The following is a 25,006-nucleotide window of genomic DNA, read 5'->3' as shown; positions in this document are numbered from 1 at the left end:
TTAGTAATTCTAATATTTTGCAATATTTCCATATTTGTTTTCAGATATTTAAATTCCTTTCACTCTGTTTATTTATTCCCTTCAATACTGTCCCCAAACTGCTTACTATTATGAAATATCATGAAATAATCAGCTTATTCTGTTTGAAATGTTTCTTAGTGACCTCTTTTATTTAAATGTTAATTAATTGTTTCCTTTAACCATCTTACAGATTTTCCATATTCTATTATCAACACACTTGCAATGTCAAATAAAAGATAAAGTTTATGAGCCATGTAAACTATGATAAAACATTCTGAACTGTCTATGGCATTGTGAAAATAATGGCAGTGTTTGACTTTTATAATGTTATGCTATTGTACTAAGGCCACCAAAGTCATTTTAAACATTGAAAATGTAAAGTAGTTGTATCTTGATGAATGAGCAATTTTGAAAATTGTTTTAAGAAAAAAACAGAATTTATGGTTCAATCTATATATACACATATATGTTTATATGTACACTAACTTTTTTTCAAACTTTCCAGGGTCACTGTGAATAACTAATATATAGTAATAGAAATATTAAAATTTATCCAAGATTTCCAAATAATCACTATGACTAATTCACTCAGATTAATAGACATATTCATAGAAATTTAGAGTAGAATCTGTTGATTGTTGGTATAAATTTGGACCCATTGAACAACTAAAGAGTTGATTATTTACTAAATAACCATGTACGAAATAGGAAGGCACAGAATACAATAATGACTAAAACAAGTAACCGGTAAGAAAAAAAATACCTTAAATTTCTCTTTTAATTCTTTCTATGCAATCCTAAACCATTTAAATTTATTGTCATAGAAATGACAACTTGATACAACCAGATTTCAAGCCCCATGTTTTATTCATCTTTGTAATTCCAAATTCTTACTTGCCTTACATACAGTACACACCCAAAAAACAGATACTCAATAAACAAATGAATCATACAAGGTGGAGAAGAGTGGTTTCCAAGTTTTGTTTTGTTTTGTTTTCTGGGGTCAACAGGCTAATCTCTGGGGTAGAGCACCTGCGCAGCCTTCCTGGACCTTATGCTGGGCTCTGGGCCCTAACACTGTGAAAGTCCAAGTTCACCAGCTACGCTACACTTTTTTTTTCTTCCAAAGATTTTGATATTTAATGACTCCTAATGTGTTCATGGAATTTCTTTATGTAGTATCTTTCGCAACCAAAACAAGTTTGTTTTTTTCATAATTTCTATAATAAGCATTTATTGATGAAAGTGTTTCTTAAAAAGTATGCTTTTCTTAATCAGTAATTAAGAAATGAGTTTACTTAAATTTCTATTATAAAAGTGTGAAACTTAAAATAAAATTGGCACCTTAAACATTTATATTTATATATGACTTTATCATATATCAGTATGTGTGTACGTGTATGTATGTGTGTTTTATCTATTTCTATGTATCTCTCTGTCTCTCTCCTTATTTATAGCTATCATCTATCTATCTATCTATCTATCTATCTATCTATCTATCATTTATGCATCTATTATATATCTATCTGCCTTCCTCCCTACCTATCATTTATCTTTCTAATATCCTTAATGGAGAAACCCTCTTGCAGCAGATGAACTGCCCCAGGCCAGCTCTGTACTCTAGCTGTTATGCCCTTTCTTCAAATTCTTACTACAGAGTTCAATATAGAAAACAGATAAAAGAGGAGTTGTTTTAACTGTAGTAGTTGAAAGCCACTGGTGAACAAAAAAGATCTTTCATTGGAGCACAAGGAATTAGGAGGGAGTTCCAGACCTAGCTCTGATATTAATAGCCTGTGCAATGTTGGGGCAATCCATCAACCACCACGGCCTCAGTGTTAATATCTATAAAAAATAAAAAAAGGATTGTGAAGATGTTTTCTAAAGTCTGTTAAATGACTAAAAATGCTTTATTAAAATAGAAATAAATCAGTCACTTACATTTTTTTAAAAACTCAGATAACTATTTCCCACAATTTAACTTTCAAGCTCTGTTATATAGGTTGAATTGTGTCCCCAAAATAATAGGTTGAAGTCCTAACCCTCAGCAGCTCAGAATGTGACTTTATTGGGAAATAGGGGCATTGCAGATGTAGTTAGTTAAGGTCCCACTTGAGTAGGATAGGCCCTTATCTATTATAATATGACTGGTGTCCTCATAAGGAGAGAAAAAGAGACAAAGCGGCAGAAACACGCAGGAGAACTCTCAAGGGAGAAGAGATTGAAGTGATTCATCTATATATCAAAGAACCCATAAGATGACCAGTGAGGACCAGAAGCTAGGGAGAGGCAATGAGCAGCTTCTCCCTCAGAGGGCCCAGAGGAACCAAGCCTGCGGACACCTCGATTTCAGACTTCTCACCTCTAGAACGAAGAGAATAAAATCTTGTTGTTTTAAACCACCCATTTGTAGTATTTCATTATAGCAGCTCTAGGAAATTAATATAAATATTAAGAAACTAATATACTGCTTTGTATACAAATTTCATTCTTAGTTTTACATAGTAGATATGTAGCTGGTTAAATAAGCATTTACAACAAGGGACGATCCATTCTCAATTATTTTTCCTTAGGTCACATTTAATTTTAATTCATTACAGAGGCATTGCACTACTAATCCAAATTCTAGAAGTCTGAAAATGTCTTCAGAAAAGTTATTAATTTGCTGGTGATAAGCATTTTTTAGGAAATGTATCTGCCTTGAAATGAAACACAGCTGCTGAAATGGTGTCATTTTCTCCAGTGTCTAGTTTTTGGAGGCAGTAAATGAAGTGGTGAAGGGTAGCCTTGAGAGAGTATCAGGGTTCAAATCCTGATTCTGCTACTTCTTAGCTATTGTATGTGATCTTGGACAAATTACTTAGCTCTCTCTGCCTCGGTTCTCCAATGTAATGTGGAAATAGTAAAAGCATAGGGTTGTTGGATTGATTAAAAGACTCTTTTTTAGTACTTCTAACCCACTGTCACAGATTGACTGCATAAAACAACTCTGACATGCCATTTACCTGCTAAAAAACTTTACATGGTCTTCCATCACATAGAGAAAGTGTTAAACACCATCCAAACGTCAGCTCTATCTTCCTTTCTGCTTTTTTTCTCCCCTACTCACTATCTGTTGAAGTCCCATCCTCCTGAAAATCCAGCTTATGTTTCATCCCCTAATGATAAGCCTTCCCAGAACACCTACAACAGACTTCTTTCTCCCTCTGCCATATTCCCATAGCACAAGGGTGAAACTCTTGTACACATGCTGCTTAGGAGTTATTTGTGTATGCTATGTCCAATTTATTGATTATGACCTCCAGGAGGGCAGGGCCTGTACCTTTCAATCTCCTGTAGTATCTAACAGACATTTTTACACTTAGTAGAGACTCAATAAATGGTTGTTAAACTTGGTTGAACCCACATTTTTTTTTCTTTTTCTTTTTGGCAGATGCCCTAAGGAAAACATAAGATAAATAAATTACTTTTCTTCTTTTCATTGCAGTATATATGCCCTGGGCTAGTGGGTTTTTGCAAGCCTGTTTTAGAATTTAGGGAAGTCATCAATCTAAGGAAGGAGAGGCAATGCATTTTAAATCACAAGAGCAATATAGCCTTATATAAGGCCTTCTAGCAAAGCAATTATCAATGGTTCAATAACCCAGGTGCTAGTTGTTGAACAAAGTGTTACTATGAACAAAAGTCGAAGGTGGAGAGACAATGAATGATCTTAACTTTTATATTCCATAGGTATGCAATTCAACGAAACATGTACAGATGGAAAGTTTAGATCTGAGAATCATACGTGGGTATAATAATGCAAATAATTGGCTTTCTTTCTGAAGAACATCTGTTGAAACATCTGAAAGCAGTTGTTTATACTGCTACCAAAATGCTGAAAAATATAATAATTCTCCAAAGAGGTTAGAAATATCCGGGGGAAGAAAAATATTTCTTATGTAGCTCTGTTTTTATTAAATCCTGTTGTTGTTTCTCTAATGTGGCACATAGGAGATGCTCAATAATATTTGTCGAATGAATGTTGAATAAATAGCAGAGATTCATTAAACAGTTGTGGAGTGAATCATTTTTTTTTTAGACTTATAAGATACATTTCCAGGAAATAGTATGCCCTAGTTTTACCATGTTGTATATCATTTTTAGTCAGCATAAATGAAAGTAATGCTATTCTTGCTCTGGTGAATAGCTATAAGAAAAATATCTTAACATTATAGAAAATGTATGAACAAAGCTAGATGTATGAGAGCAACATTTTAATACCTTAGTATGTGACTTGTACTCATTATAATGAAACATTTAAAATTTGAGTTGTAAAAATTTTACAGTTGTAAAAAATCCTGTAAAAAATCAGGTTTGCTTTAATAAATAAAATAAAATAACCTTGCTATTGTCTATTGCTGTGATTCCTCTAAGCAGATTCAAATTTAGGATTTAAAAGTACCAAAATATTCTGGGATGTGAAAAAGACTGCAGAAGATGAAGAAGCCATTTCTCCTCATACCCCCTTTTCTTCCCAGAATCTCTAGCAGCTCTCTCTTCTGTACTCCTGTGTGAGTGAGGTGACTGGACTCCCTAAAGGCTGCCCAAATTTTACTCTGCCAAATTTCAGTACAGAAAGAGCACGTTAAATAATAAATGTAAGTTTGAATGCAACTAGTAACATTAGAATGTTAAAGAGCAGCCTGCTTTTGAAAACCAGCCTGCTTGTGAGGATACTCTCTGTGCAAGTCCATGGGAAATAATTCTGAAGGGAGTGATATTAATTAGTAATCTAATTTATCTTCTGGAAGCCCTAGTCTTTGATGGCCGTCGTGGCACAGTTCATAAGCCTCAAAACGAGTGCTCAAAGAAAGTGGTTCAAAACATAATTTCAGCTTTGTTTTTCATCCTTGAACAGATAAAAGAGTCAAATTTATTTCAGCATATCTAAATTTCACACATACATTTATATGATGGAGAATTATGAAGTTATAAAAATGTTTTTTATGAAGAGTTTTCAATGAAATGGTAAAATGCTTGTGATGTAATAAGAGGGAAAAGAAGCAGAATCTAAAATTAAATTCATGGCCTCTAATCTCATATTTCTTGGTTCCTGATCTTGCTCTGCCATGTACTAGATAAGCAACCTTGGCAAGATACTTAACTGTTCGGTGCCTCAGTTTCCTCAACTATACTATGAAGATAATAGTGAAAATCACTTCAAAAGAATATTGTGTCCAGAACAGTGCCTGGAAAATACTCAATAAACAATTATAATAAGTAACAAATAATGTAACTTACAATATTTTCAGGTTTGTAAAGAAAAAAAATGCAAGTCGAGGATGATTACCTGGAAGGCAATAACTGAAGCATTATTATTTCCGAATGAGATATTTGTGGGCAATTCTTTTCTACTTTGTTATACTTCTCAGTATGTATTTTAAAATAAAGTTTAAAAATTAAGTTTTAAGCACGCATGGCTTGACGGAAGTTAAGTTTTAAATTTGGAATAGGTTAAAATTTATAACCAATTATACTACGCATTAATGAAATATTAACTAAGTATTATACAGATGATGTGACAGAATTTACCTTTACCTTCTTTTACTTTGTTGTAAATACATTCTAACTAGGAATTACTTTTTCAAGTTTAGCAATGCCAATTTAACATTCAGAAATAAACTCAAATGTTGATTATAATCTTAATATTTTGACCTTTTAAAACTAAAAAATTATTTTTTAATTTAAAAAATTCCCAAAGGTGCCTTTCATGTTTAAGCTCGAATTAGCAACCACTCTGGTCTCTGACACATATTGCGCAGATATTGAAGTGTTAATAACACTGCAGCTTGATTACAAAAAGGCAATGATTAATTTTTAAGCAGACAAAAAAGGTATGTCCTGATTACAAAGGAATGATTAAGGCGGAATGTCAGACATTGCACATTTATAGCAGTCTTTGCCATCGTCAAAGGATAAGACTTTGCAAAAGTTTATATTTAGAATCACGGATACTGCCTACTTTATAATACTGGGTGTTTGTGCCTTGAAGATAGATCACCCTGACTCCAAAGGCCTGAGGCCTTTGGGGGCCACCTGGCCACAGGAAAATGTAAGGGTGCTGGTGTATTTTGCAAGGTTTAACAACGTAGTGTCTTTTTCTTTTTTCTTCTTTTGTTTCCTTCCCTTCCTCCCGGATTCAATTGCTCTGTTTTCCCAAGGTTGCATACATACCTCATGAATCTGGTCAATCGCCAGAACACGGATTTAAAAGAAACTTGCAGCCCTTAGACTTCTAGAAGCGGACAACCAGGCTGCAGCCCCCCTGCAAGTTTCCACCGGATGTCTCGTGCATCGCCCCTCCAACTGAGTGCAGGTAACCTTAGCTCCCAAAGCACTGGATGGACCCAGGATGCGTTGTTTTTGGACGTCAACCCCCAGGAGTCGCTTAGCCCGCCCTTCCCTTTGTCCTGCGTCTTCTTACAGGCCTATCAAACCTTCTGGCTGTTCTAGAAATGGGGGAGATGGCCTTTGAGGCAGGAGTCGGCCATCTTCCCAGAAGACTGGCCTTTTGAGTAAACCTCCTTGTCCTTCCACCAAGCCTTGTCTCTGGGCCGTCGGCGTTTGTGGGGCCAGCGGCAGAGCCTGGGATTTTCGGTAACCAAAGCCCCTGAAGGCAGACGGGCCAAAGGAGGCGCCATAGTTTCCGTCCCTCCGACGCCGCAGGGCCGACCCGAGGCGCGGGCCACGGCCTCCCCGACGGTCCCCGCCGGCGACATTGTCAGTAAGGACAGGCTGCACTGAGCGGCAGAGCACTGTGAGGACCTCCTCTCTCCAGAGAGGGGCCTGGGAGGCAGAGGCTGGGCCCTGACAGGGCTGCTGCCCAGACCCGCTCGGAAGCCTCCATTTTCACTTCCCACCGGCACAACCAGGAAACCGGGGAGAGGGGCCTGGTCTCGGGGACCCGCATTCAGCCAGGGAAGAGGCAGAGCTGGAGACAGTTGTCACAAGCGGGACGAGAGGGCGAAGCCGGGTTGGTCCGTTAGAACAGGACACAAAGGCCGGGACGGGACGGCGCGGCCCCGGGGCGCCACCGCTGGCCGTCGGCGTCCTCGCCGGGTCCCGCCTCGGGCTCCGTGCTCGGTGTGGGCCGGGGACCTGGGCCTGCAGGTCCACCGGGGAATAGGCTTAGGATGATCCTTATCTATTGTGCTTTCCAGGATCTTCAGAGTCGGTTATAAAATATTTAAGGGCAAAACAGGGATCCGCAGGAGCCTGTGCCGGAGATGAGTTTAGAGTCCTTGTTTCAGCACATCATCTTCTCGGAGCAGCGGGCGGAGGAGAGTCGCCGCTTGATGCGGGAAGGTCGGTGGGGTCGTTTGCGAGGACCTTTGTCTTCCTCAGTTGGGAGCTTGGAGCAGAAGTAAATCCCCAGCGTAGTGGTCTGAGCAGTTAGGGGAGGGTGCTCTCCACGTCGAGGGGAGAGACAGCTGAAAGGTGACTTTTCACAGGCCACAGAAATGGGGACTTGAGAAAGATTGATGTGTTCAAGGATTTAATTTGTATTACAGTCAGGTCGGAAATAAACAGATGCCGTGAGAAGCTTAAGAAAGCAACAGAGGAGCTGAATGAAGAGAAAATCAAGTTGGAAACGAAGGTACTGACCTGTGGAGTGTGCTCATTATCATTTGAAAAAGTCTGTTTTAACTTGACTTTGGGAAGATGTTTAACTAGTTGTCCTTCAAGTAGGAAGCAGGTTACTAGCCTGATTAGCGTATTGAATGTTGCCTGGGAATATTTAAAGTTCTGAATCCGGTGACACCTTCCATTCTAATATGAATTTGTCCTAAAGAAACCAGTTTAAGTAATAAGGCATTCATTGGCCATGTTGTGGGATGGTTAACATTTTAAAAGAGCACAATGTCATTGGAAAAATAATTGTTCCATAAGTAGTTGGTGCACTATGTACATTTTGAATAATAAATAATTTAAGAAGTGTGCTATGTTGATGTAACAATTGAATGTACCTTTCAAATGAGTCTCTGCCTTTTGTTTTTCAACTCTCTACCACATTTGGTACTTGACTGTCATCCAAAAGCATAATTTTTCTACTAGCATTTCTCCTTTTTCTGCAGCATTTGTAAAGTTCTGTTGTTTTAAATAGAAGCAAGGGAATCTGATGGTTTCTTGAAGGAGGATTTTGAAGCGTGCATTTTGGACAGGCAAATTGATAGGACAGAAACATTCCGGTCAGGGGGGGATCTGAAGGAAAGGGAGACATACCCAAGGCATATTGGGAGAGAAATCACCCAAAGCAGAGGACTGATACCTGGGAAGAGGAGGAAACCATCGCAGGTTTTTGATTGGGAAGCAGAGCGATAAAAGTGGTTTTCAGAAGATCTCTCTCTGAGTTCTGGGAGGATGAGAGCTATGAACATCATCCAGGTATATCACAATGAAGGCCTTGCTATGAGCAGGGGCAGATAGTCATACAAAAATATTTATTCAACTCCTAAAGATCACTAAGCAAGCAGTGTGCAATGGGAAATCTGTTTGAGGAAGTCTGTTTGCCTTAAAATATGTCTGTCTTAATTTACCACTGAGGAACTTCCAGTTCTCTTTTTGAATAGTGTAATTATAGATCTTTTCTCTACCTGGGGAGCTTCTGCTCTTGCAAGTCTTGCTCAGGCATCACCTGTGAAGCCCTCCCTTGGACATCTTGGAAAAATTCTTTCATTATAACATTCAGTGCATCACCTTACAATTAAGCAACAATATATACTTGTGTTTGTGTTTGTATCTTTCAATTTTGTGAGCAGTATAGCTGGAATTTTTTTCTTACCCATTTTTTTTATTCCCACAGCCTTTATCCAATGCCTAGCATTAGTATATATTAGCATTTTAAATGACTTAATGAGTGCTAATAATGAGATAATAGGGAGAGAGCTGTCTTTTACAATAGAATTTGAAACTATTATTCGGTAAGATCTTAGGTCCTGTTTTGCCTGAGTAGCAGATAGACTAGCTGTTAACAATGCTAAAAGCTGATGGGATGGGCAAAGCATTAAAAATGTCATGATGTACTTTAGCTTTCTTTTTCTTTAGAAAACAATTAATATACTTTGAGGACTGGTAACTAGAAGCTATTAGAAGTAACAGGCAAAACAATTAGGTAATGCATAGATAGCTACCACTCATTCAGCACTTACTTTATGCTGGGCACTGATCTAAATACCACACCTATATTAACCCCTTTAATCCTGCCAGGAATCCTGTGATAAGGCACTATCATTTAATCCCCCTTTGTAGGGTAGGAAACCCAGAGGTTAAATGACTTATCCATGGTATATAACTTAAAAACAAACTACCATAATGAAAGTACGACAGCATATTTTATTAAAACAGATTTCTGAGCTCATCTTAAACTTTTTTTCATGAAATTCACGTATAATATATGTGAAAATTTTGCGTAGAGTTTAGGGCAATATTTTTAGAAGGTCACTTATGTAAGTTTTTGTACAAAAATGTATTTTTCCGGATTGATGAAGATATTGTCCTGACAGATAGCAAATGTTAAAAAAAAAAAAAAAAAGATTTGCTATTTGAATATCTTCTCTGAAAAAAATTAGGTTTATTCTGTAATATTTTATTTGTTAGCAGCCTCTTTTGCTGGAAAATGGAAATGTAATTTGTTGATATATACATGTACATAAAAAATGATTCAAATATTTATACCTGAGAGGAGAGCAAATCCCTAACATTGTTTAGAAACATTTGCTGAAATTACTAATTAGTATATGTTCATAAATGTGTATAGCTTTTTAATCAGCTCATGTATGTGGGTAATAATGCAATTGCATCTTATTAATAAAATTAACATAAGAAGGTCACAGTTCATACAATACTAGTTTGTAATTAAAATAATTTGATTTATTATATAGTCAAAATGGTGTGTATGTGTGTATGTGTATAAAGATTTTAAAAGTAGACCACAATCAACGTAAGTGACTAATGGGAAGAACTGAAGAAGTAATCATAAATTGATTTCTTGTTTTTTATTCTCAGAGTTAATTATATGTCTGCCAATAACAATGAAAATATATTTACTTGAATATTTGACTTGGCATTTATTGACCAATTTATCAAGTAGAAGCAGCAAAAAAGAGAAACTAGAATATAATTTGAATAGGCCAGTGCTTCATGCTCCGTGTATAGTGATACTTCAGAAAATATTTTGGGCGTTTATTTTGGAAGTTGCCTGTGGTCAAAAAATGTATTTAGGAAGTACAGTATTCATTTTTCTTCTGTTCTTTAAAACCGAGGTAGCATGTAATTAGAACTTGAATGATAGCATTTGCCTTTCAGGCCTCGATGAGTCCTTTAAAATATATGGTTGCAAAAGTCTCAGATTATACAGTATGAGTACTTTGTGAATTGGACAGCTACAGCATGCCTGGTTAGGTTTGGTAATATGAAAACAGAAAGACAAGAACGGGCCCTGGATTTGCATTAATGCTTACCAATATACCAGAGCTTGTGATGGGCAAGGAAAGCTTTTATTGATGACAGTGCAAATCAAAGTTAAGGACTCACAGAATATTTGTAGCTTCTTTTAAGCATCTAAAAGAGTTTTCTTTCAGTTTTGTTTTTTTAAAGTATATAGTTAAAATTCGGGCATTTAAACTTTATAAACATACCATATGAAACCTAATATAGTATCGTACTCCCTTAAGAGGAAGTAAATGAAGGAAAGTCTGAGGTGATGTTGTTTATTTTTTCTTCTCCCAATTTTAACTTACTGTGTAAACATCATAACAATAATCAAATTTTATGAACTTTTTATTAGTTTCAGGTGTACAAAACAATGCAAGTTAGACATTTCACCCTTCACAAAGTGATAGCTCCTCTCCCCCAATCTGTTGAGCCCCTCTGACATTGTATGTATCTATTACAATTCTATTGATTCTATTCCCCGTATCTCGTGACCATATATATAAATATATATATATTAACTTATAGTTGACATACAACATTATTCAGCTTCAACTTCAGGTGTATAGCACAGTGGTCAGGCATCTACACCGCCCATGAAGGGGTCTCCCTAATAAGACATGTGCCCATCTGACAGCCTACAAAATCTTTACATTATTGAATATATTCTCCAAACTGTCTTTCATATCCCTGTGGCAGTATTGTAGTAGCAATTTATGCTATCTAATCCCTTCCCCTTCTCCCTCATTCCTACCCTCTTCCATCTAGCAATCATCAGTTTTTCCTCTATATCTCATACTTCTGAGACTATTTCTGTTTACTTTGCTTATTTATTCAGTTCTTTAGATTCCACATATAAGTGAGATCATATGGTATTTGTCTTTCCGACTGACATTTCACTTAGCATAATGTTCTCTAGGTCCATCCATATTGTTGCAAATAAGATTTCGTTCTTTATAACCAAGTGATACTCCGTTGTATACTCGGACCACAGTTTCCGAGTACCACATTGGAAAATGTACCAGTTTCTTAATCCAGTTGAAAGCCAATGGCATTTCGGTTGTTTCCAAATTTTGGCTATTGTAAATAGCACTGCAATAAACATAGGGGTGCATATATTTTTTTGAATTAGCATCTTGGATTTCTCTGGATACATACCTAAAAGTGGAATTGCTGGACATAAGGTAGTTCCATTTCCAGCTTTTTGAGATACCTCCATACTGATTTCCATAGTGGCACCAGTCTGCAATCCCTGGGAAACTGTCATTGCTGGGAGTATTTGAGATCTTGCTTCCTGGCATGTTGTCCGTTTATGTTATGTTACATAAGACCGGGTCTTATATTGTATTAAAATAAGACTGGGTCTTATATTAGTTTTTGCTCCAAAAGACGCATTAGAGCTGATGGTCCAGCTAGGTCTTATTTTCGGAGAAACACGATATTGACCACTACAGCATAGTATAAACAGAAGTAAGAAGGAAACAATGAGGATATAGGAAAGTTTGAAGACTTATTAGGTTGGTGGAAAAGTAATTGCGGTTTTTACAATTGTTTTTAACCTTGTATACCGCGATTACTTTTGCACCAATCTAAGAGTAACAGGAAACCGAAGACATGATTTACTAAAAGTAGTCTCTTAGCTTTATTTCAACAAATTTAACAAGTATAGGTCATGTTTAATGAAACTTCATTAATAAGAATGCTTTATTTCCTTGTTCTTTTGCTTTACCAGTTAGGTAGTAGCTTTATGCCAGCAAGGTAATAAGTTGAGTTTGGAAAAGTTTCCCTGTAATCATTTTTGCCACTCATGACTAAAGATCCATATCAGTCAGGCAGCAGGTTAGGATGAATAATATGTGGCCTTTGCCCTTGAGGTACTTAGAGTCAAGCCAGAGGTTACCCCTTCCTTGGAGAGGAGGCTCTATCAGTTGTGGACAAAGAAGGGGCTCTAATGAATCTAACTGAAAGTAACCTCACAGGGTGATCTGATCATAAATTCCTAACTGGGCAGGTCATGGTGGGTAGTCACGCCTCAGGCCGAGAATTTCCCTAGTAAAATGTTATCTTTGCCTTAAGCAAGCCCTGTCCATTGTTTTTGTGCATCTAGGTTAACACATCTTTGAAATGCCTCTTTTTCAAACTCCTGGGGTGGGAATCTTACCCACCCTCAAGAGTGCATAATCTTGTTAACTATCCTGTAATTGAATCTCCACCTTGCTTTCTCCCACCTTCATGTAATCTTCCTTGTATCCTCTCCTTAATTCCAAATGTATAAAAGAAACTGGGAAACTGTCATTCCTGGGAGTATTTGAGATCTTGCTTCCTGGCATGTTGTCCGTTTGGCTGAAATAAACTCATAAAAATTCTCTACAGGTTTGGTTGTTTCTTATGTTGACGCAGTTTAGGGTATTCTTGGTTACAAGTAACAGAAATTCATTTAAAAATGGCTTAAACAATATTGGGAAACTATTGACTTATATATTGGAAACCTAACCTTTGATTCTCTAGGAGTAGAATTTCTGGGTCATGTGGTAATTCCAGGTTTAACTTTTTGAGGAAATGCCAGACTGTTTCCATAGCAGCAGCACCGTTTTACAGTCCCACCAGCAATGTAAGAGGGTTCCAATTTCTCTATGTCCTCTCCAACACTTACTACTTTCTGGGGGTTTTTTTGGTGTTTTTTGTTTGTTTGTTTTTGGGGGGTTATGTTTGTTTTATAGCCATCTCTTTGGGTGTGAGATGCTATCTCATTTTGGTTTATGTTTCCAGTTCCCTGATGACATGAATGTCAAACATATTTTCAGGTACTTATTGGCCATTTGGCACATTTATACTTGACGTGAGTTACTTAATAGTCATGTACGTGCTTACAGTTCTTTTAGGAGGAGATGGTCTCTGAGAAGTAGCAGTCTCCATAGTAATTGAACTGAAATGACCATATTTCTAAATGAAGTGAAAAATATCATACATAGCATTTATTGGACTCCTTTTTCTCAACTTTGTTTTCATGATCTTAAGAAAATCCAAAAAATATTTCACGTTAATAGCAGTTTAGAGCAAACTCTGGAACAGTATGCCAGATAGCCTTTCTGTTTGCAGGTGCTTATAAATCACAAAAGTTGCACACTTTCTGACTTAAGATCCACAAAGTGGAAAATCTACTGTACTGCTTCTAATTGTAAAATCTACCAGCATGTCTCTATTTCTTTTTTATTTTTTAAGGAGCTACTCCGCATAAATTGTTTAGCCTGAAATGTTAGAAATGTTTTGAACAAAAGAAAACTTCTTTTCGGAAACTGAGAGAATGGTCCTTTAATTGAAGAACAACATGTTTGTGGTTCAGTATGCAGAAAGCACAAGATTAAAATTTGGTTTACTAGCCTCATAAGAACTATGCAGCACAAAAGAATGCCTTTTAAGAAGTTTACCGTTTGACTTGTGATTTCTTGGAAAATCAATTAACTGTATTCCTCACCTCCTAAATGTCTCCAATCACACATTGGATAAATATTCATTCAACAAACATTCATTGAGCAACTTCTAAATCACACCATGAATAATTGACAAGTAAATTATATAACAAATTTCTGGCTTAATTCGAGGCTTGACATCAAGCAACTTCAACTATGTTAACCTAACTAACCTAATTACTAAACTCAAAATACTTGATGTTCTCGTTTTTTCAAAAAAGCATGTAATTACTTTTAATCTTCCCTACGTAATTGTATAAAGAAAGCTTTATCACCTTTGTCATGAATAATGACATGAATTTGTCATGAATGATTATCTAAAATGTGGAAACGGAAGAAAGCGATCACCAGATGTCCTTTTAGTATAGAACTGGCACTTTCTAGTAGCTCACCTGCCAGGGATAATCTGATTTGCTAGGAGTGTGTGTACCTTTGTAATGGGTTCTTTTGTTCTTGAGTAAACAAGCCATTCTCTGACCTCAGGGCCTTTGCACTCCTCTGCCTGAAATGCTTGTTTTCTCAGCTATTAGTGTTTTAGGCACATTCACTTTCTTTGGGTCTCTCCTAGTACCGTAGAGCGGCCACCTATTCTACTGGAATGTGAGACCCTCTGTTCTAACATGCAGAGTCCTGTGCAAATCTTGATGGTTGATTACCTTGGGTCTCTGCCACTTTAGGGCTGAAGTTCTCAAAGTGTGATCTGTAGATCCATAGGTGTCCCCGAGACTTTCAGAAAGTCTGTGAGGTTAAACTATTCTCTTAACAATACAAAGGCATTATTTGTGATTTTCACTGTTCTGACATATACATTGATGGTGCAAAGGCAATGGTGAGTAAAATTGTTGGTCCCTTACCATAAATCAAGGCAGTGGCACCAAACTCTGCTAGTCATTGTTTTCTTCACTGTCTTCCACTCACAGTAACAAACCAAAACCTACCAGTTTCACTGTATGACCTTGACTAAAGTGTAAAAAATATTACTTTGAAGCTGACCAATGAGTATATGTGTTTCCAATGTTGTGTGCGAGGAAATAAGACGTTGACATCAAACACCTCTGTATTCCAAAGGACAGTGATTGTCTCAGGGAGAGTACTTGGGCCGTTGTTGGAATTGCGGTGTGAACTAGCTAGTCTTTTTCTGAAACACCAGTTTTACTTGAGTAATTGACAAACTGGTTATTTAAACTCGAGTAGTTGGCAAAATTTTCTCAAAAATGAACAAAGTGACCCTGACATTTCAAGGCAAACAACTGATGTTGTGGTTACTTTACCAGTGATAATATTCAGCCTTTCAAACAAGCATTCAAATTTTGGGAGACTCATTCTATACTGTAATTTGTACAGTGACTCACTGTCACTGTAAGCTTGAAGTTTGCTAAGTACTTAAACATTTTTCTAGTGAGTTTGTTGGTGATATTAATGAACGTTTTTTAGTACTATATCACGAAATGTATCAACATGTGGAGGATCTGCATAATTCAGTGAAGCAATATTTTCCAAAGGACCAGTGCATAATGTTACAAAATTGTGCATGGATCAAAGACTCACTCAGAGCACAGGATGGACCAATGGATTTTATTTTAATAGAGGACGAAAAGTTCATTGAAATGCCTTCAGATTCCACACTGCAACTAAACTTTAAGGAATTCCCACTTATCAAGTTTGGATGTAGTATCAAAGAAGAATCTGCACAATCATTTGAAAAGGGTATTAAAATACCCCTTCCATTTCCAATTTCCCATCTGTATGAGGCCAGTTTTTTCTCATCTGCTTCAACCAAAAAACACAGTATTACAAAATATTGAATATAGAAGCAGATATGAGAATCCAGGTGTCTTCTATTAAACCAGACATTAAAGAGATTTACAAAACATGTAAATGCAACTCTTCCTACTATTTGTTTTTTGTTTTGGAAAATACTATTTTTTCAAGAAAGTTATTTTAACATACAGTGGGTTTAATATTATTCTTAAATGAATTGAATGTTTTTAAATTTTCTCCGTTTTGATCATTGATACAGAAAATATTGATAGATATAACTAACAAAAACAAGTCAATAATTTTTTAAGATGCTAAAGTCTGAAAGACCGAAAAGTTTGAGAATGTTGACTGTAGAGAACTCTCTGACCTCCATGTATAAAACAGCATCATCTCCTCCCATCTCTACCTCTATTCTTTATACTGCTTTTTCTTTGTAGCACTTAATGTCTCTTGATGTATTTTACATTGATCTGTTTATTATTTGTCTCCCCTCAATGGAATGTAAACTCCACAGGGAATACAAATTCATCTATTTTGGACACAACCATTATTTCTGGTATCTAGAACAGTACATGTTAAATACACAATATTGAGTGAATAAATTAATTGAACATTTCTCTCATAGAATTTTCTGTTTTCCCTTTTCTGTAAATTCTGCTTATTTCATCTCATGACTTTCTTAGAGGGTGGTTCATTTTCTTATGAGCTTTAACATTTTTTATTGTGAACTTATCTTTAGCAGGGCTTTTCTAATAGGGAATCCCACATACTCCCTTGATAAGAAAGTTGTCCCTCAGGAGCAGTTTCACCCCAGTTGCCAGGGCCTTGCAGATTTTACTTGTTCAGAACCAGTTTTTATGTTAATTTCTGAGTTCAAGACTTCTGCACTGCATGGTTAGATATTTGATTCTCGTGTCTGTGAACAGTTCAAGCTTGGTGTTGAAGTTTCTCAGGTATGACTCCTCTTCCACTTATGGCTCAATCGAGGCAGATCACTTATATGCTACATTTTTAAGCCATTGGATGGAATTTTGTTACTCTACTTGCATAACTGGCATAGACACTTCTGGATTCCTGACTTTATCCAATAAGCCCAGTTCCAGCTCCCTCTGGCCTTGACTTTTGGTCTTATGTGGGCATTTAAAACCCTAGTCTCTGATGCCTGTATCCAATTTCAAAGATATCTCTTGGGCTTGAATTCTAGCATGATGATCTCTGGCATGATGATTTCTCTCTCTTGTTTTCAGCTTAGCTATGTAAATGATATATATTTTAAATTAGTTATATTTTATCCAACATTTCTCTGTATTTGAGTACAAAGTGGGTCCTTCCCACATTTGCTTAGACTGCCATATTAACCAAAATTCACTATATTCACTATATTCACTAAATTCACTATATTCACTATAACCAAAGTTCACTATAAAATTCTTTAATGCCTCATCTTCCTCATTCTTGAGTTATTATTTTTCATTTGTCTTTTGGTGAATCTGTGTTTGAGTAAGTTTTCAGGAAGAATAAGCACATGGTGGATTTTCTAAGCCATTAATATTTTGAAATTTCTGTTATTTTTATTATTTTTATACTTCAATGAAAGTTTGTCTATGTAAAGAATTCTTGACTCAAACTTGTTTTTTGAAAACTATATATCTGGCACTATTAGCACTAAAATTTTTCAATGCAGAAGAGAAATTAAAGTCAGCCTGATTTTTAAAAAAATTGTTTTAGGTAACCTCTTTTGTTTCATTTTTCTTCTCTGGTTGCTTGTAGTTTTATTGTCCTTATAATTCCAAATTTGTGCATAGATATTAATTTTGTCTGAAGCAAGGATGAACCTCACATTTTAACCTCAACTATTATATTCTTTCCTTTTAGAAATACCGTTTCTTTTTTTTTATTGAGGAATATTGGGGAACAGTGTGTTTTTCCAGGACCCATCAACTCCATGTCACGTCATTGTTTTCAATCTAGTTGTGGGGGGTGCAGCTCACTGGCTCAGGTGGGAATCAAACCAGCGACCTTGGTCCTATGAGCACCGCGCTCTAACCAACTGAGCAAACCAGCCGCCCAAATACCCTATTTCTTACAGCTTAGATCTTCTTTCTCTGAATTTCTTATCTTCTGTTATTGCTGGTTCTCAGAAGTCTTGTACAACTTTTTCTACTTTACATCACTGATTCCCTTTATTGCTGTGTTGGTTCTGTTATTTAATACTCTGCAAATTTAAATGTCTTACTTTTTTACAGTTCTTTAATTTTCTGTCTTCTTTTAATTTTAATCTCAACTTGTGTGTGTGTGTGTGTGTGTGTGTGTGTGTGTGTTTAAGATTTTATTGGGGAAGGGGAACAGGACTTTATTGGAGAACAGTGTGTACTTCCAGGGCTTTTTCCAAGTCAAGTTGTTGTCCTTTCAATCTTAGTTATGGAGGGCGCAGCTCAGCTCCAGGTCCAGTTGCCATTGTTAGTTGCAGGGGGCGCAGACCACCATCCCTTGAAGGAGTCGCACCAACAACCTTGTGATAGACAGGATGCGCTCCAACCAACTGAGCCATCCGGGAGCTCAGCGCAGCTCAGCTCAAGGTGCCATGTTCAGTCTTAGTTGCACGGGGGTGGAGCTCACCATCCCTTGCAGAAGTCAAGGAATCGAACTGGCAACCTTTTCGTTGAGAGCCCACTGGCCCTTGTGGGAATTGAACCGGCAGCCTCGGAGTTAGGAGCACGGAACTCGAACTGCCTGAGCCATCAGGCTGGCCCTTCAACTTGTGGGGTTTTTTTTGTTTGTTTGTGTCGTTTTTTATCTTTCTTAAGTCTTCATTGCTCTTGTTTTTTAGTGGACATAACTTTGTGTGCTCTTGAGGACATCAAGTAATTGATTAATAGTTTTTTTTTGTACCCTGTATGAAATATTATAGAGAGAAACAGTATTTTTTTTTCTGTTCTTTCAGGTAATTCTCTTTTTCTCTTCTGTTACAGTATTTTTTTTTAGATAGGGTTTATGTCATTATGCTGTGAGAACTGTTAAGACATAGAGTATGCCAACAGATACAGTACATAAATTGTTCTGGGTCCCATTCTTGTTTTCTTGAGTTCTTGAAGAATGAACTATCTTCTTAAAGCTAAAGCTGCTGGTTGACAAGTTGATGTGACTATCCCCAACCCAGTTTCTGGTGTTCTTGTCGTATACTTGACTGAGGGATGATCTTTTCTTGCTCATGTGCCAAATTTTCTATTATGAGGGGGAAATGTATATTTTAAGGCATCTGTGACATCTTATCGTTCTATTAAAAGCAGTACATGAAAAATTACTACCTTCAGCATCCCATTATTTTATATCCTGACAGAATAAGAAGATATGGTGATAGGTAAGATTAGGTACTGCCTCCTGAGTTGTCAAATAACACAGAAGTCACCGTATTTCAAAGTATCTGCCTGGTAAGAGTCTTTCAGTTTAAGAATTATCATTAGAGAATGTTCCTTGGCCTATCAGTATTTCTGCTTTACTGCTTATTCCCTAATCAGCAGTTCTCTGGGAATGGGAGTTTTATTTGAGGAAAAGGGAAGAATAGTTTGGGATAATGGTGGTTATTTTGAGGAAGGTAGATTTAGGTTGGCTATGGCCTTTGGAACACCAGATGGGTTCAGAAAAGGTGAAGGGAAGAGGTCAAAGGCCAACTACTTACCTACAGCTATGCCTATGATCTGAGTGCTATTGGAGAGAATTTCTCATGTAGTCTTTGGTACTGATGTGGTCTTATGCATTGCTATTGCCTGAATTAATAGTTCAAGGTAAGTTGAAAGGCTACCTACCTCAGCTTCTTTGATTCAGACTAGTTACATGGCTTTAAATATAGTTCAGTTTCTCCTTTAATTAAAGGCAATGTACAGTTATATGAGAAAGAAAACTCACAGGTCAAAAGACGGGAATGAATTTTTATTGTCTTGATTTGGTTTAATATTCATAGCCATGAAAAGACAGAAAGAAAAAAAGGAATGGGAGATATGTGACCACCACAATAGGAAAATAGATCAGATTGTTACTCTAAAAGGTTCTTTTTTTCCTTTGTTATGAGCTCTTCTTTATTTCTTGTTAAGTGTGTGTTTTGCTTATGTTGTTTTTGCTATTGTGAATAGGATCTTTTTCATGTTTTTTTTCCTCTGGGTAACCGGAAAAGATACTTAGTTTTTGGTATTTGTTACTAGCCTCTTTACTGAACTCTTTTTTTATTTCTAACAGTACAGTTTCTCAATAGATTTTCTTGGATTTATTAGGTATCTAATAATGACATTTGCCCAAACAACAAAAGAGAGAGATTATTGTGAGTCAGCTTTTTAGATAATTATATCTTATTCTTTTTTCTTGCCCTATTGCATTAACAAGAACTTCCAGAACAAACTTATATAGTAGTGTTCGTATCAGGCATCCTGATAACCCTCAGTGAAAAGGTGAAAGATGAGCAAAGTCCTGACTGAGGTAAAGGAATGAACTAAATAAAGAATCTGGGGAAAGAGATCTCCAGGCAGAGACCAGTCAGTGGCACGGCCTTGCGGAGGAAGTATGCGTGGTGTGTTCCCGGAATAATGAGGACGGTGTGGCTGGAGAGGAATGATTGAGGAGACTGGTAGAAGATAAGATTGGAGAGGGAATAAGGAGTGAGGACTAATGTTTCCTAATATTGATCCTTCCTTACTTTCTATATTAGGATTACTGTGTCACGATGAATTTTTCCTTAGGCATTGCATCTGTGGTGAGGAAATGTATTTATAAAAAATACATCTATTCTTTGAAAACCTTTATCTGTGTCACTGATACCATATTCATTGATGTACTCTAGTGTTTAAAATGTCTTTTATCATAGTCATAATAAACACATTCTTTCCCCAATCACTGTGATCTTACGAGTGTGAAATCTTCTGCATGACTTGATGTTGTTTTGTTTTGGTGTTTTTTTTTTTTTTTTTTATGTAAAGTCTGTTATACCATTGGCAGAGCATTTAATCAGCAAAATGTCAGTTTCTAAAGGCTGAGATTATTTTAAACAACAGCAACCACGAGAAGAGTAGCTTTGTGTTTTGCTTACTTGGACCCAAACATTAATTTTAAATCCTCAGTCATTTTCAATTTTCAGGTTCTTCTGGTAGAAAAATACCTAAAGGCACCCAGGCAGCAAGAATAGTAAAGAGTCACAAATCATGGCTATGCTGAAACTGACCTAGTTGACCAGATAAGGCAGCTCAGTGAGAAAACTGTAAGCTCCGTTGAAAAATCAAATATCCTACAAGGAATAAAATAGGGAAAGGAAAAAAAATCTTTATTGCTGAGAGAAGCAGAATTAACCAGAGTGTTGGCACTGCTATAAATTAAAATTTTCCAAAAGCAGCAATATTTTCTGACAAAGTTTGGCTGTTTGATTCTACAATGTAGTTTTAACGCTGCATGCAAATATTATTTCTTCATTTGTAGTCATAGGAGGGAGAGAGAAGAGAAAGAGAAATGTGTAGTACCACTGCTAGGAACCTTCCACTCTTATTTTTATTGTTTGTAGTCCCTTAGGATCCCTGGGTAACTTAGAGTCAGCAGCTTCAAAAATATTTAAGTCATGATTTTACACCTCTTCTTCCGTCTTCTTAATTCTGATCCCCACCCATCACTTTTGCAACAAAAGAGAGTTAAGAAGTTTCTGATGATAATTTATTCTGTGAAATGACCTCATCTTGTAATCCTATCAGTATGTTCAGGGTTATGTTTGGAATGTTTACCTAAATTTTACATATCAGTAAGTCTCATTTTCAAACACAAGAATGTAAAAAAAAATTTAAGAAATTAGTTGTGATAGCAGAAAGAACAAAAGGAGCAATGAGAAACATTCTGCAAATAGGTGGTCATGACAAGCTATTTTAGTTCTTAAGAGTTACTAATTTACACTTGGTAGAGAGGAACTGGGCAGATCAAAAAGTTTTTGTCCCTTTAGTCCCTTAAAATAGGTAGGCTCTCTATTAGCGTTAGACCCCATGTAGCTTCTGCAACCCTAACTTACTGCTGTCCTCAGCATGTTGTAGGATCTATTCTTTCTTGACCTTCCTGACTTGAGCTTTTCCAAATTCCTGCTTCTTTCTCTACTATGCTGTTTTCCCTACTTGCCAATTCCTTTTTGTATTAAATATTTTTATCACATATCCTGAGTAAATTTAAAAATCATTGTTACTGTAATTTTTTTGTAGTTGACTTTCTGGGATTGTTTACATTGATTAAAAGAGAAAAATGCGGAAGTAAAGGATAAAGACAGACTATAAGAACGTGGGAATGAAGAAGAAAATTAGACTAATAAAAAAACAAACAAGCAGAAAAGATCTCAAAATGGATAATTCATATAGGATTTTAGGGGAAAAGGAAACTTATAGGGTGACCTTCTTATAAAACTTTTGAACAGCTGTCTGCTTTTCACTTTTGGTTATATAGGTTTCATTTTTCAGGTTGTGATAAAATATTCTAATTCAATGCCAATATGTCTAATAGCTTTCTTTAATATTCTTTATTTTAAAATACTTCTTAATTTGATAATAGTTTTATAATTTTGGGATTTCCACTTAGGTTTTTTTACAACAGATCAGTGACAGAAACAGAATCAGAATTCCGGAATTTGGATTCTGAAAGGTGTAATACATGAACTGCCTTATTAAATGAAACTAAAATTTATCCAGTCCAATACTTGGTTCAAAGCATTTTTGCAGCTTTTCATGGATACCATCAATAATAGCAATTCTGTAGGTTAGGCATATACTGCAAGCAACCTTCTCTTAATAAGCTCTGATGGACCTAGTATTTGATATTTTTTTTTTCTTAAACTTGTATACTTTCGATAGATGAATGGATAAAGAAGTTGTGGTACATATACACAATGGAATACTATTCGGCGTTAAGGAAAGATGATATAGGAGCATTTGTGACAACATGGATGGATCTTGAGAGAATAATGCTAAGTGAAATAAGTCAGACAGAAAAAGCAGAAAACCCTATGATTTCACTGATATGTGGTATATAAACCAAAAAGAACAAGACAAACAAATGAGAAACAAAAACTCATAGACACAGACAATAATTTAGTGGTTACCAGAGGGTAAGGGGGTGGGGGGTGGGTGATGAGGGTAAAGGGGATCAAATATATGGTGATGGAAGGAGAACTGACTCTGGGTGGTGAACACACAATGGGATTTATAGACGATGTAATACAGAATTGTACACCTGAAATCTATGTAAATTTACTAACAATTGTCACCCCAATAAAATTAATTAAAAAAAAAAAAACTTGTATACTTTCAATTTATACTATTCTCAGAGACTAAAGTCCCTTTTTAGTTCCAGAAATATCAATTTCTTTGAAGTAGTTCTAATATTTCCATGTTAACATCATGATTTAGAAAAAAGGAAGCAGAAGACTTGCATTTTAGTCCTGGGTTTTCCTCTAATTAATAACCTTTGTAAGGTATTTGACTTTTCTGGAGCTCGTTTTATTCTCATTTACATAATAAATACTAAATAGCTCTGAAGTGTTTTGTTTTATTTTTTTATTCTAAGTAAATGTGCTAGAATTCATGATTATGCTCTTGTTTGCCATTGTTACTAATTTCTATGATTTTTATAGATCTGGACACATGTTTTCTAATTTCTGTCAGACAGTAAAATACTACTGCCCCATTCTCCCTTCCCCCAATTTTAAAAGTCCTTTCTGAATTCCTTCGGTCATGTAAATGTCACCTCTCTGATCTGTCTCTATCAATGTCTTTCTTAAGACAGAATTGATGAGACCATCACCAGGTACTGAAGGAGTGGGCAGATGTGCTATGGTAATATATAAATGTAAAATCATATTTTCTGTTTTATTTTGGCTAGTTTTTCTAATGCCAATATTTGTAGGACTTTTGAGCCATCTCATTTCCAAATGGCTAACCCATTGCCTCTGGACGAGACTGTTTCTAAGCTCTTTACTGTTCCATATCTTCTGGGACAGAGATTTCACACCCTGTCTCTCACCTTGAGGAAGTTCTTATAGCTAACATAAATCTTGCTTTCTGCGGTTTAAGTTGAATTTATTTCCTTTTCTTTTTCTATCTGTGGAGATGGGAACAGCACCAAACTAGAAGTGATGCTTTCTTATGAGGGCCAGTACGGAAAGTAGTAGTGGAAAGACTATTTCCAGTCCAGCATTATTTTTAGCTTTTATGTATTATAACTTCCTGACTTTTATATCAGTATTCATGGTCTCAGGAGATGCTATTCTTTATGGCCCAAATGAAATAACAGTTACATATCTAATATTAATGTTTATTGTATCTTTTGCTAGTTACAACCAAATGAGGTACTAAAATAAAAAATGAGCTTTCAAAACCCATTTGAGGATTTTAGCAGATTTGTGTTTTATTTAGTATAACTATAGTCATGGGATTGGGTTTTTGCTTATGGTTTGTAGGTTTTACCTCATTATTTTATTAGTCATATTTTATACATGACTTATTCATCCATATCTTTCTCATATAAGTGATGAAAATAGAAACTTGTTCTTTGAAACAAGCTGTCTTGAAGCAGATTTTAATGTGTGTTGTCAAAAACCTTTAGTACCTAAGCTAAGAAATGTGCTAGATATTGGAAAGGAAAAAGAAAACAAATTCTCTGCCTTTGAGGAGACTATAGTCTTATTGGGGGAAGAGATTATAAAAGTTGTAATTATAAAGCACTTATAAAATATTATAAGATAGTGCATATAAAGTAAGATGTTTAGTGTGCATTATATTTTGCATTTTGAAGATAATACAGAAAATGTTTTATACTATACAGGTCTGTTCTTTTGACTCAGGTATCCTAAAGTGTCTCGTTGTTTCATTCTGATTTCTGCTTTTCATTTTAAGGTTCAGGAGTTTTCTGAAAAATCCTTCATCTTACAGCTTTTGAAAACTCATGAAAATGCCTTAGAAAGACAGTGCAGTGAAATTACAAACCAAAGGAATATGCTTCTCCAAACCTTTGTAAGTCTCCAGCCACTTAGAAAAATCTATTTCATTAACTGTATCAAAAGTATTTAAATACACTTAGGTGTACTTTTAGAAAATTATCCATATGTATATTGGCAGATAGTCCTGTGCAGATATGGAAAAGTAGTCAGTGCTATTTAAAACCAATTGGTAGAATAATATAGTTTTAAAGAATTCTATTGGCAGGGATGCAATATAGAAATTATTTGCAATTGTAATAAGCATAAAAGAAACAGTGAAACTGATTTGAATTGCTCA

General features: G+C 35.9%; 1 protein-coding gene across 1 annotated transcript in view; it reads left to right on the top strand.

Annotated features, from left to right (window-relative positions):
- Positions 1-7,289: 7,289 nt before the first annotated feature.
- The window catches only part of CCDC172 (coiled-coil domain containing 172), a gene marked incomplete at both ends in the record, with an annotated part of 41,490 nt that continues 23,773 nt past the window's right edge, over positions 7,290-25,006 (top strand). Inside the window, 3 exons of the mRNA XM_081074732.1 lie at positions 7,290-7,368; positions 7,575-7,660; positions 24,626-24,742. Coding sequence (XP_080930858.1) covers positions 7,290-7,368; positions 7,575-7,660; positions 24,626-24,742 — 282 coding nt within the window. The remainder of the gene's footprint in view (positions 7,369-7,574; positions 7,661-24,625; positions 24,743-25,006) is intronic.

This window comes from Rhinolophus hipposideros, assembly GCF_964194185.1.
Source record: "Rhinolophus hipposideros genome assembly, chromosome: 15".
Lineage (NCBI taxonomy): Eukaryota > Metazoa > Chordata > Mammalia > Chiroptera > Rhinolophidae > Rhinolophus > Rhinolophus hipposideros.
This window is presented reverse-complemented; position numbering and strand designations above follow the sequence as displayed.